This window comes from Marmota monax, unplaced genomic scaffold (genome assembly GCF_021218885.2).
Source record: "Marmota monax isolate L192 unplaced genomic scaffold, Marmota_monax_Labrador192_F-V1.1 WCK01_AAM20220418_F8-fsc00071, whole genome shotgun sequence".
In the NCBI taxonomy this organism is placed as follows: Eukaryota; Metazoa; Chordata; class Mammalia; order Rodentia; family Sciuridae; genus Marmota; species Marmota monax.
Window position 1 is genome coordinate 9,312,868 of NW_026695217.1, and position 13,721 is coordinate 9,326,588.

At 53.6% G+C, this 13,721-nt stretch overlaps 1 protein-coding gene across 3 annotated transcripts in view; it reads right to left on the reverse strand.

Moving 5' to 3' along the window:
• Nucleotides 1-13,721, reverse strand: part of Galnt2 (polypeptide N-acetylgalactosaminyltransferase 2) — an 87,384-nt gene that overhangs the window by 39,052 nt on the left and 34,611 nt on the right. For all 3 annotated transcript variants that reach the window (XM_046432058.2, XM_046432059.1, XM_046432057.1), the window contains exon 2: nt 7,512-7,605. In XM_046432058.2, the coding sequence (XP_046288014.1) occupies nt 7,512-7,605 (94 nt within the window). The remainder of the gene's footprint in view (nt 1-7,511; nt 7,606-13,721) is intronic.

The following is a 13,721-nucleotide window of genomic DNA, read 5'->3' on the forward strand; positions in this document are numbered from 1 at the left end:
TTGTGCCACAGTTCTGAAGACACCACCCAGAGCCTGTGAACCCCCAGGAGGAGACACAGCCATGCTGAATAAACATTGGGACCCACACCTTCAGCAGGCAGGAGGCAGAAGAGCTAACCTTTTCCAATAAGATGGGAGGTGACGCACCCTGGCTTCGGCCCCCTGCTGCCCCATCACCCCCACCCTCACCTGGGCACCCGCAGTGCTGGCCTGAGATTCAACCACACACCGTCCCCTGCTTCTCGCCCTCAACCAGCAGTGAACCCTGGTCTGGCAGTAGGGCTTTCTAAGGACCAAAAGAAAGCCTGCTCCGAGGGGCCATGCTGATGAAGGACAAGAGCCCTGACGAGAACCTCACCCCAGGCCTCCAGAGGACACAGCCTCTCCACAGCCTGCCCTGCCCACCTTCTTGGCATCGGCAGAGCCTCGGCTAGTGGGAAGGTCAGACTCAGAGGCGCAGAAGAGGGACCATCCTGGGGGCAACTTGTTTCCCATCAAAGAACCTTTTCCATTCCAATGAAAAAAGACCAGACTCCTCTCTGTCGCTGGGCTGCAGAAGGTTGCTAAGACCACACCTGGACGCTGGGCTGAGGCAGCTGAGGAGGTGCTCCAGGCGATGGGGGGCTCACGGGGAGTTCTGCCACTGCAGGGCTGAACAATGGCCCTGGGCAGTGGGCCAGGAAGGGGGAGGAGACACTAATCCAGGACCAGAGGGAGGGAGGGAGGTAGAGAGCCACAGACAACGCTGGGACCTCTCTCCTGTGCCAAGGCCAAGGGCCTGCAGCGTGACTGAGCCTGGCTCCAGGCCCTACCTGACTCCTGGCTTCCAGACCATCACCCCTGTCCCCAGGAGTCCCTGACTCCAAGTGGGGACTGCCAATTGCTGGCACACTGGTTCCCAATTTCAGATTCCACCCCAAATCAGGGCAAACTGGGAAAAGAAATAGAGTGAGAACAATAACCCAGGCTGTAGCCATGGAAGCCCTGGGGGTATGCAGTTTCCAAACTGGGGCCACATCAGAGTCTCAAAGAGCATAGAGGGATGAGGACATGTTTCAGAACTCTCCCTACCCTTACAGCAGCTTACTTCCAACGACATTTAGAACACATAGGCAGGTGCATATGACAATTCATGAATGAGCACAAACGTGTGGGGTGGGGTCCAGAGCCACGTCTGCCCCGCTGGGGTATAGGAAGCTGGAGCCCCTCTCCTGTGACACCTGGCTCCTAAGGCTGTTGTGGGTTTCGTGGCCACAGTACCCTCAGCTCAGCACAGGGGGCCACTGAGCCTCGTGAGCAGCCCCCTCCACACCCAAGTCACCAGCAGTCCCCGCAGACCACAAGGTGCTGACCATTTACACTATCCTGGGGAAAATGGGTTTCTTAATCATACAATAACTTCTAAAGAAAAAAAAATTATGTGTGCTGATTTAATAAGAAAAATCCTTCAACAAAAAAGGGAAAATAAAACCCTTTGGCAAAGAGGACAGAGTGCATTCATCAAAACCACTGCTAACAAGCCAAAGAGGCAGACCAGTGCCTTCTCATCTCTCGGAAAGAAAGCCACCGTCAACAACAACTGGGAAGGGGCTGGGGTTGTGGCTCAGCGGTAAAGCGCTCGCCTCGCACAGGCGAGACCCTGGATTCGATCCTCAGCACCACATAAAAATAAATAAGTGAAATAAAGGTATTGTGTCCCCCTACAACTAAAAAATAATAAACATTTTCAAACAAACAACTGGGATTAGGAAACAAGGTCGAAGCATATTCTGAACTGATTGTAACAGAGTAGGACCCAGTGTCACACCTGGCACGTGCCCTGCAGGTGCTCTCTCCTCCTCCAGCTGCCTCAAGACCCACAGGAGCAGGGTTTTCTGAGTTGAGGGCAACCCCTGCCCCCAGGCTCTCATCGCTCCTGCAAAAGCACAGCACAGCCTTGCACCATAACCCAAGAGGTACTCACAGCTAACTGTTCAACCCCGTGCTCCCCTGTGCAAGTGACGCCTGTTCTACCTGTGAAGGAGCTCTAGCACAGGCCTCCTGACACTGCACGTGTAGAGGAGAGCAGGGAGGACCTGATGTGAGCACCAGCACTCACAGAGCAGCAGCAGAAGGTTGCATTCCTATGTGGTATACACGTGCACCAGAGCCCTGGAAATCTATAATGAACACCTGGTGCACAGGTGCAGGGGAGCCTGGAAATCCACAGTGAGTCGTCTGCATCTGGTGAGCACGTGCACCCAGAGTCTGGAAATCCACGGTGAGGCACCTAGTGCACAGGTGCAGGGGAGCCCTGGAAATCCATGGTGAGGTGCCTGTGTCTGGTGCACAGGTACAGGGGAGCCCTGGAAATCCACAGTGAGGCACCTGTTGCACAGGTGCAGGGAAGCCTGGAAATCCATGGTGAGGCACCTGGTGCACAGGTGCAGGGGAGCCCTGGAAATCCACAAACATGTGGGGTGGGGTCCAGAGCCATGTCTTCCCGCTGGGGTGCAGGAAGCAGGAGCCCCTGTCCTGCAACACCTGGCTCATAAGGCTGTTGTGGGTGAGGCACCTGGTGCACAGGTGCTGGGGAGCCTTGGAAATCCATGGTGAGGTGCCTGTATCTGGTGCACAGGTGCAGGGGAGCCCTGGAAATCCACAGTGAGACACCTGTGTCTGGTGAGCAGGGGCACCCGGAGCCTGGAAATCCAAGGTGAGGCACCTGTGTCTGGTGCACAGGTGCAGGGGAGCCCTGAAAATCCACAGTGAGGCACCTGGTGCACAGGTGCAGGGGAGCCCTGGAAATCCACAGTGAGGCACCTGTGTTGGGTGAGCAGGGGCACCCAGAGCCTAGAAATCCACGGTGAGGCACCTGGTGCACAGGTGCAGGGGAGTCCTGGAAATCCATGATGAGGTGCCTGTGTCTGGTGAGCAGGGACACTTGGAACCCGGAAATCCACTGTGAGGCTCCGGAGCACAGGGACACTGGAGCCGGGAAGGGGATGGTGATGCGCCTGGGTCTGGAGTGCAGGTGCACTCCAAGCCTGGAGGAGATGGTGACAGCCCTTATGTCTGCCATGGCTGGGATAATGAATGAGGAGGGCACACAAAGGAAGGGCCTGTGTTCTTAGGGTGGTGCTTTCCCCACCACAGAAGGGAATATGAATTCACCACATAAATTCCCCTCATGAAGACATTGGGCTTCTGGGACAGCACATAAGGAACTGGGAAGCCTTCGCTCCACTGTAACAAGTACAGACCTAGGGAAGCAAGACCCCAAGGCTGGAGTGGGACTGGGAGAACAGACAGGAGCACACACCCATTAGCAGGAACCTGCCCCACACCTGATGAGGTACTAGAAGCTCAGTGTGAACCATCTATAGACATGGGAACCTCAGGGAACCCAGCCAGAGGCACTCATAAACCCTCGCAGGTCCTGATAGTAAGGGTAGGAGCAGAAGTCCTTGTGTTCTGGCAGGGGAAGGAGGAGCCACTGTGACATGTGCTACAGCATTGCCCTTAACATGTTGCCCCGGGAGAAACTGACCAGAGGTGGCTTGCTGGGGTTTCCACCAAGCCTAACTGACATGAAGAGAAACCCACTTTAAATACGAAGACACCTGAGATGGAGAATACCAAGAGGGAGCAGAATCTGCCACGTCACCACTGAAGAGGGTGTGAACCACTGCAATGGCATCTGACACACAGACTTCAGAGCCAGGAGAGGTCAGGGACAAAGAGGGATGTCGTACAACAAAGAGGCCAATACTCTAGGACACAGCAGTCCCAGCAACAGAAATCCATGGTGAGGCTCAGATGAGAGGCAACACCCACAACCTGGAAGCAGCGGGGAAGAGTTCACATGATCGCTGGGGACCTGAATGACCTCCTGCACACATGGCAGGCCCAGCAGCTGGGAACAGCAGCAACACTAGCAGGATACAGCTGACACCCACAGCCTACTTCATGCAACACCAAAGAGCACACTCCTCAGGCTCACATGCAACCTTCTCCACAACAGGAGACGCTCTGGGACATGGAACTCACCTTAACAAGTTGAGGACAGAAAACACCAAATGTCAGGTCTCAGATCACAAAGGAACTAAACTAGAAATCAACAGCAAAAAGACAGATGGAAAATTCCCAAACACTAATGAGATTAAACAATACATACCTAAATAACCTGTACATCAAAGAAAATTGAGAAAAAAAATTAAAGACTTTTTAATCAAATGAAAATGAAAATTCCACTTATCCATATTTGTTGGGTGCAATGAAAGAAATGTTTGCAAAAATGACAGCATTGACTGCCTGTATTAGAAAAGAAATAGTCAAAACCCAAGATTTCATCTTCAAAAAGTGGAACAAGATGATGAAGTTTAAGTCCAAGATAAGCAGAAGAAATAATAAGAATTAGTACAGAAATCAATTCAAGCAATCTGAGGAAATTGACAGAGAAAAATTAATGAATCAAAAAATCTGGCCAGGCTAAGGGAAAAAGACAGAGGACGAAACAACAACAGAAATGGAAGAAGGACATTAGCACAGGTCCCACAGACAACAAAAGGAATAGTCCAAATAATTTACTGCCCACAAATCTGATAACCTACATGAAACTGACCAATCTCTGAAAGACAAACTATCACAATTCGGATAAGAAACAGGCAATCTGAAGAGGCCTGTGTCTGTTACAGATATTGGACCCATCATCAACGACTTTCCAGAACAGCACAAGACATTTTCACTGGTGTATTCCACAAAACATTCAATGAAGAAATTCTAGCAATTCGTTACAGTGGTCTTCAGAAGATGAAAGCAGAAGAGAATACGCCCCAACTCATCCTATGAGGCCAAAACATCTCTAATACCAAAAGCGGAGGAAGACATTACAAGAAAACTACAGAATAACATCTGTTATCACAAACATAAGCAAAAATCTTTCATAAAATTCTACTGAATCAAACCCAACAATGTATGGAAACAACTGTGTGGCATTTACAACTAGTGGCATTTACCCTAGTCATGCAAGGTTGGCTGGACAAATGAAATGCATTAATGTAATCCACCATAACAAATAGCTAAAAATACAATCGCATGATCATATCAGCAGATACAAAAAAAAGCATTCAACAAAACCCAACATCACTCACGACAGAAAATCTGGGAAAACTAAGAATGGAGGGGGAACTTCCCCAGCTTGATAAGGAAGACCTACAGCCAACCCACAGTATTAGAGTCTGTAAACAAGTCAAAATAACACCTGGCATTTTGCCAGGGGAATGTTAGAGTTCGTAAACAAGCCTGGATGGTGCCTGGCAAAATGCCAGAGGGAGTGGTTTGAGAAGTAACAAAAACAAGCCATTAAGTGTGGAGATTCCTTATTGGTTGACTGATGTATCTAGTTTATGCTAATTAGATAAGCTGTGTGGAATGTATAAATACTGCTCTTGTCCTGCAATAAATGGCTCCTACTCCTGCTGTATCAATCTACACAAGTTGTTCCCCACCCCCCCCACCCCCCACACACCCCCCCCACCCCGGTTATTTTGCTGCAGCCGGACTGCGGCACCACAGCTGCCATCCTACTGGACGGCAAGTGCAGGAACGAGGGTATGTCTGCTCTGACCGCTCCTTTTCAGCATGCTACTGCAGTCCTAGTCAATAAGGCAGGAAAAACACAGGGTATAAAGACTGAGAAGGAAGAAATAAAACTGCCTTTGCTAACAGATGACATGGTTGTCTATGCAGAAAGTCTGAATCAAAAAACCTTGTGTAAGTGATCACACCAAGATTGTGAGATACTAAGTGAAAAGCCAAAGTTCATCACTTCCCTTTATATCAGCAGTGAGCAAGCAGACATTGAAACACACAATGCCATTTATATTAGCACCTCAAGAAATCAAATATTTAGCTTAAGTCTAATAAAATATGTAAGAAGAAAACTATAAAACTCTGAGGTAAGACAGAACTAAATAAATGGAGAGGTACCCCATGTTCACGGATTTAAAGATACAATATTATTAGATGTCAGTTTTCCCAACTTCACCTATAGTTCAATGCAGCCTCAATCAAGATCTCAGCAAGTTATTTTGTGAATATCAACAAACAGGTTTAAAACATCACATGGAACAGCACAAAACCCAAGATCAAAAAGAGGAGTAAAGTCACCATGACCAAGACAGTGTGGGGCTAGCAAGAGAACAGACAGCACCTGAGTTTTACTGAGCAGGCAGCAGGCAACGCACAGGCAAACGCAGCCAACGAGTCCTGGACGAGGAGCAGAGGGAGTCTGGTGGAGAGAGACTCCCCCAAACTGTGCTCTGGGAAAGACCATCAGAAGATAAGAAGTTAAGTCACAGACAGGGAGATCAGTGGTTATGGAAAACAGGAGAAAGCATACACAAAGCACTCTTAAAGCGTGGGAAGAAAATGAAAAACCCAATTTGAAAGTGAGCACAAGACAGGAACACCTTACCAAAGAAGATACACAGATGATAAATACCCACGGAAAGGCGCTCCCCACCATGCGACATTAGGGAACCACGACTTAGAACAGGGGAGTACCACTGCACACCTGCTAGGGGCCAGATTCCTGAACACTGATGCAAATGCTGCTGAGGCCCTGGCACACAGCAACAGCTGTCCTTCCCCAGGCACTGTGGAGGACAATCTGGCTGTTTCCCTCAAGACAGGACATGTTCCTCCCACACGTCTGAGCGGCAGGGCTGAGGCGAGCTAAAGCTTATGCTGCACAGAACCAGCCTCAGGATGTCTACAGCAGCTTCCTAATAACTACCACCAGGAGTCCTCAGCAGGCCAGTGGACAAACTGTGGTCCATCCTGACAAGGGGTTGTTATCCACTGCTGAAAGGGGCACTGAGCCAGGAGAGGCACAGAGGGACCTCACACACAGCACCAGTGCAACAAGCCCCTGCAGGCTGCGCGACCCCAGCCATGACGCCCTGGGAAAGGCAGAGCTGGGGAGAGGGCACAGAGCTGGGCTCCAGGGAAGGGGAACAGGCAGAGCACAGGGGACTCTCAGGCAGTGAGCCTGGTCCACAAGACTATAGAGATGGCGGCATGCCACTAGGCTGGGTCAAACCCGCAGAAGGCCCAATGGTAGGCAGAGCCAGAGAGAGGTCCACGCAAATCACGGTGGCGCAGACGCCCACTCCAGCCCGGCCAGCGCACGGGGAAGTGTGTGTGCATGGGGCACAGGCACACAGGAGCTCCGCATCGCGCCCCCGTGTGGGCACACTAAATATACTCTAAAAAGCCTACTTTCTAAACTTCCACAAATGGACACACGCTGTCGCATTTTCTACTTCATTCCACTTTCTCTTTCAGGAAATTTCAGTCACCCCTAGTAAACTTCCAATGAAACCACCTTCCGTGGCCCTGCTGGGGGCCCTGCCAGTGGCCAGGCCAGAGCAGCAAAGCCGAGCTTTGGGCAGGGTCCAGCTGGTTCAGGAGCTCCATTCCCCACCCCAGCAGCAAAGCCCAGCCCTCAGCCTGGCCTGGCACAGTACCTGGAGGGAGGGTCTCCGCGCTCTGTGCTTTCTCCTCGCCGTTGCTGTGGTAAAGGTCTTTCTTTTTAACGGGGTCGATTTCATTCCAGTCCTCCTGGGGGAACAAAGACACCAAGTGAGCATGCCTCCAGCCGTCCGTTCCACACACTATGCCTTGCGACACCCGCAGACCCCAGGTTGCAACGGTAAGCAAGGAGAGCTCCAAGGCCCCTCCTGACAGCCCAAGGATGGCCCAAGGCCAGGGAAAGGAGTGTGGGAGAGGCCTTTCCAGGGAGGTCTGCACCTGGTCCCACAGGACAACTCTAAGGGTGTGTGGGACAGGCAGAGGGCTACGCAGTAGTCATGGCCACAAGGCGAAGGTGGCTCTGACATCCCAGTAATTTGTGGGCACCTTCTTGAGGAGCCTGGAGCCCTTCCAGCAGTTACACGGCCCATACTAACCCCACTGATGCCTGGGAAAGGTCCTAGGGCTGGCCAGGGGACAACCATGGGGCAGGGGCCTGGGGCTGGCCAGGCATGGCCATAGAGCAGGTGCCTATGGTTGGCTGGGGCATGGCCATAAAGCAGAGGCCTGGCCTGCTGGGGATGGCCATGTAGCAGGGGCCTGGGGATGGCCAGGGGACAGCCATGGGGCAGGGGCCTGGGGCTGGCCGGGGACAACTATGGAGCAGAGCTGAGGTTAAATACCAAGTGTGAATGCTAAGCAGGACTCGGCTCCAGCAGACTTATCCCACTCATCTGGGCCAACAACGTGCTCTCACTGGTCAGCACTGGATCACGCCAAGGGAGAGCTCTATGACTACAGAACTCTTCAACCTGACTTCTGTGCACCAAGGGAGAAGGGGTCTCACGCAACCCAGGCAGAAGCCCCTGGGCCCCTGCTATCCACACACGGGATGCTGTGTGGCAGGACCCATCCCTGCGGCCCAGCCACTCCTGCCCTGCTTCAGGCACCGTGGGCCAGCACAGACTGCTGGCTTTTCATGGTATACAGTGAAATCGGCAAGAAAGGTAATTCCTGGGGCCTGGGCCAGCAGACTCCAACTCCAAGTGCAGCTTCCCTGCTGATAACCTGCTTCCTACTTGAGGGGTGCAGTGACTGAAGGGAAGCTGGCTGCAGCCCCCCACCTCAAGTAGCCTGTCCTTCTCTGGCTTTCAAAGCTGAGCAAAGCATGAAGTCTCTTACTGCACAGCCCTGGGAAGGCGGATGAAGCACACAGCGTGGGGCACCCACTGGGGGAGGGTATCCCCTCCCGCACACAGCCTTTCAGTTCACAGGTGCCGGGTAGTTAGGTGGTCGATCCCAGGCGGTAATAAACATGTTAAAATGTGTCTGTGTTACAACTGAAATTTCCCCCTCCAAAAGATTCCGAAAAAGATACTAGTGAGATTATTTGGTTGGTGGCAATGATTTTGCAACAATGTAGGCAAACACGCAGGAGCCAACACCTGCAGCAGTGAACACTGGTCCCTATGGGCTTTGTAACACTCAATCTGCCAGGTGTAGCGCTGCCAGGGTCCCTGTGCAGACTTTTAAATTTAAGTGCTGATTTTTATTTTGTGGTTGTTTGTAGCATTTTGTGGCTAATAATTTCCCCCTCAGGCATCTGGCCTCCTCTAACATTGGCTACTGGATCAAACCATCTAACCTTGTATGGAATAAAACCTAAAGTCAACATTGCCCTGTCACTCTAGAATCAACTCATTATCTGTAGCAATGTCCAACTCAACATTTTTACTTCAACCATCTCTGTTTCCTCAAACAGTAAACATTTTCTTCCTCCCCATGTGGGAGCCTCCCTTCCGACAGACCCAGCGTAGCACGGTTCTGGTCCTGTAGTAAGAATTTGTGAAACTAAAGAGGTCAGGCAATCTGTCCAGGTTGCACAGCTGGTGATAAGCTGAAGCTAGGCCCTTCCTAAGTCAGAATGGGATGACGCCAGTGCTCAAGTGAAGCCAAGTCACAGGATGCATATTCTGAATATGTCACAAAAACCCAAGAATAGCTTGGCCTGGTGGCGCACATCTGTAATTGCAGCTACTCAGAGGCTAAAGCAGGAAGCCTGCAAGTTCAAGGCCAGCCTCAGCAACTTGACAAAGCCCTAAGCAACTTAGCAAGACCTTGTCTCATAATAAAAATTAAAAGTGCTGGGGATGTGGCTCAGTGGTTAAGAGCCACTGGGTATCCTCTGGTACAAAAGGAAAAAGAAACAAAATCTAAAATTATATTTCTAAGGGAACGTTCCCAAGGACATCTGGTCCTGCCTCGAAGTCAGAACCGTACCCATCAGCCCTGCAGGAGGAGGAGGAGTGACCCCACGGGGCTGCTGCACACACACAGAGGCCCATCCAAGAGCACCCTAAGCCTCCTCTTGCGGCATCGCTACCACAGCCTCACTTCACAGAGGAGGACGCCAAGGCCCTGGGTGCCGCTGAGCTGGAGCCAAGCGGCCACTACGCGGGAGCTCCCTCTCCCCCCTGAAGAGCCAGGCTAAGGGGAAGCAACCACTGACTGCCTGTCTAGGGGCATGGTGTGGCCACGTCAGCTCCTGCAGGCGGGCCCTGTGGGAGGCAGAACAAGGCACAGGTGCTGCCAGGTGCATAGGCAGAGGCAGGCAGTCGGGTCACAGCTACGCAGTCTGAAGCTGTGATCCAGAAACATCACTTTGCCTGCAGGGTGGGAATAGGCCAGAGGGCATGGGGGAGATGCCAGGCAGCCAGGTGGCACATGGTACAGAGAGGAGGCCAGCTGGGCTGGGACCAAGGCAGAGGAGCAGGTTGGCCGCCAGGAGGAAGGAGGGCCAGGGGAAGGGCCCAGGCTTCAGACTCCATTCTGGAGATGGGCCAGAGAACCAGAGGAGGCCAGGTAGGGCCTGGGGCAGCAGGAGGAGCGTGAGCAGGACACAGGAGGCCACTGCTGGGACAAGCAGAGGCTGCATATATGGTGCAGGAGGAGCCTGCTCCAGCCAGGCCTCAGGGCGCCATCTGACCCCAAACTAGGACTAGGCTGGCACCCGGGCCTCTGCCTAGCCCTCCCAGTGGCAGGTGAGTGCGGCTTGTACTGGTAATCTTTCACAGTTGGTGCCTCTTCACCCACACATGGCCTCTGTGGCCCGAAGGCCATCTCCTCCTCCTGCACACCTGGCACCACCTGCAGCTGGCAGCTCGGACTCTACTCGGTGACAAACGCAGCTAAACATGCCTGGCCTACCTGCTGTGGCTTTGCGGCTTTGCCCACCTCCCAGCCCTCCGGAGACTCTGGACCACTAGCAGCTGCTGTCTGGACAGGAAATGGACCAAGTGAAGGTGGCTGAGGAGGCTGAAGCCAGGGCCTCAGCAGCACCGGGCTGGGCCCCAGCAGGTGGGTGCTCCTCCCACAGACGGTGTGGCAAGGACAGAAGAGCAGGGCCATGGGGGTTGGGTGAGGCCAGAAGCTCCTGCCAGTCCCGCCCGTGATCCCTCCTGGCCTTCTCAAGACGCAGAATAGCTCCGCCCACAAAAGAGGATGCAGACACAGGAAGAAGAATGTGAAGTCCTTGAGGAGAAGTCAGCCTATCCATAGGTGGCAGGTGGACTCGGGTCTCCTCCATGGATACACACCTGCCCCCTTGACCCTCACCACATGCAGCCTGCCTGGCGCTAGGCAGTGCGGCACCCTGAGGTCACACTTGCCCCCAAGCCTCCTGATGCTGGGTGTGGTCTTCAAAGCAACCTTGTCCCCTGAGAAGAGCAGGGCCCTCCTGGAACTCGACTGGCCTTTGGTCCTCAGCATCTCTGGACCATGGAGATGCAAAGCATGATCCAAACAAGGACCAGGAAACCTGGGCAAAGTTCCCCTCTGTCCCCAGCCATCCCTCCAGGAACCCTGAGGCACTGGTGGACATGGAGGTCCCACATGGAGGACAGCGTGCATGACTGAAGTTGCTGTTCCACACACAGGACAATCCAGCTCGTTTCAACAGGACCTCGTAACTGGGGAGATGGCTCAGGGACAAAGTGTCCCTGGGTTCAATCCTTAGCGCCAAACAAAACAAAACCAAGGATTCAACAGCGCAGAGCATCAGCAGCAGGAAGGGTGCACTCTTGGCTTCAGAGCTCCCAGCAGCTTTCTGACAGAGGAGCCTGTTAATCTCCCCAAACAATGGGTGGTGGAGAAACCACTCTGGAGCCACCTGGCGGACAGTCCCATATGGTGCCTCTGCAAGTCTCAGAGGGACAGGCACCAACCACCCTGAAGAGTTCTACCAGACTGAGCTTACTGTGTTTGACAAAGGATCCCCCATAGCAGAGACCCCAGCTGGAGTCTGAAAGCAAGCGGGGCTGGGAGGCTGGGAGCTCAGACTGTGTCCTCAGATGAAGCTGTTGGCTCAAAAGGACACCCAAGTGCCCAGGGCCTGCCTCTGGAAGGAAGCAGCCCAAGTGGGTTCCTTCTCCAACACAAGGGAATGGGCTTCCTGAGGTTCCGGAGGCTCTTCTGCCCAGGCAGGAAGCCTCGAGGAGGGAGCAGGCGCTAAGGATTGAACCCAGGGACACTTTGTCCCTGAGCCATGTCCCTTGCCTAGGCGTGGGAAGAGCAGGGGTGCTCACACACTGCTGTCACCACCATGGGAGTACCTCAGAGTCCAAGTGAGGGACAGACAGCAGCTGTCCATGAGGGGCAAGGGGGCTCAGGGCCACCCTTACTGGTCAGACATGAGCACTAGCCCCCTCCCAGCCATGCGCGAGACCCAACAGCTTCCGGACATTTTGCCAAAACCCACAGTGGAAGGCAAGTCTGATGCAGACACAGTCACGTGACCCAAGTGCATGGCGTAAGTTCCCAAGGCTTTTACAAACATGATGTGCTCTGGAACTTTGTTTGTTTGTTTGAATACTGACACCAACCTCCAAAATTGTGTTTTGGCTCTGCTTAAAACTGGGTCATGACTCAGAACTTAAAGAACTTCCCCCAGCCTGGCTTTGGCGTCTGGCACTTGACTTAGAGAAGCAAAAGGCCTCAGTAGCACCCAACAGGGCTCCTTGTCCCTTCCACAGTCCATGAGGTGAGTATGGGAGAAGCAGGGTCTTCCAGGGGCACCTCAGGGAGTGGAGGTGTGCAAGGCCTTCCTGCTCCTTAAGGAGACAGCACTGCTTCAGATAGGGCCAGAGCCACTTGTCATCTGCAACACCTATTACGCATCCCCTCCAAGGAACATGAGCCAGGCATCACCTCCAACAAAAACAGGCTACACGTCACCACCAAGAAGCACAGGCCACTGGGGGCCGGTCCTGGCCACACGCCACACAGCACACGTTCTGCGCCTTTCCTCTCCTGGAACCCGGCAGTTCTCTGGCAGCAGGATGCCGGTCCCCGCAAGGACCTGTGTGACGTGTGCTCAGGAGGCTGGCTGAGTGTGGGGAGGCCACGTACACCCTGGCCCAGTCTGGTCATGGAGAGCGCAACAGCCTCCTACGGACACCTCCTCAGGAGACAAAAATGCTGTGGACACTAAGGGGATGCTGGAAACATGAGGTCAGCTGACACAAAGTTCTGGAGGGGGAAGCCACACACGCTCTGCCCACAAGGCAGCAGGTCCCCTGCTTGGGAAGCGACTCCTTGCCTTCCGTCCACCTCCACACATAAGAAGCACAAATACCCTTTTTGCCTCCTGGTAAGGAGGAGGAAGGGAAAATGCCATTTCCAGCCCAGACAGAACATAAGCTTGCAGAGTGGCAGAGAAAAACAGCCCCGCCGGAGCACCGAGCCACAGCCCACAGGCCAGCAGCAGCCACTCGGCACTGCAGTGGCCTGGACCAAGGAAGATGTGGCCTCTGCCCCAGGGACCTGAGACAGTGCAAGGGTGCTGTCCCAGGGTGGGAGGACAAGGTGGGGGTGCTCCAGGCGCAACAGGAGGCAGTGCAGACGGCAGCAGGACAGATGGCCACATGTTCAGCCCCTGTCCACAGGCACCTCTTGCCTGGGCCTGGACCTGGGCCTGGGCCTACACGCACATGGGGGGTGACCTCACTAGGCAATCTCCCTCAAGACCCAGGGAGATCATCAGCTGTCAAGGACATGCTTGCAGGCCAACGGTTCAGAACCCACAGCAGGTTCAGAACCCACAGCAGGTTCAGAGGCGGCCTTCAGGGCCCCCACCTTGGAAACCCCATGGCCCTGGGATGCCACCACCTGCTACAAACCCTGACACCCTCAGGGACCCCCCTCCAGAG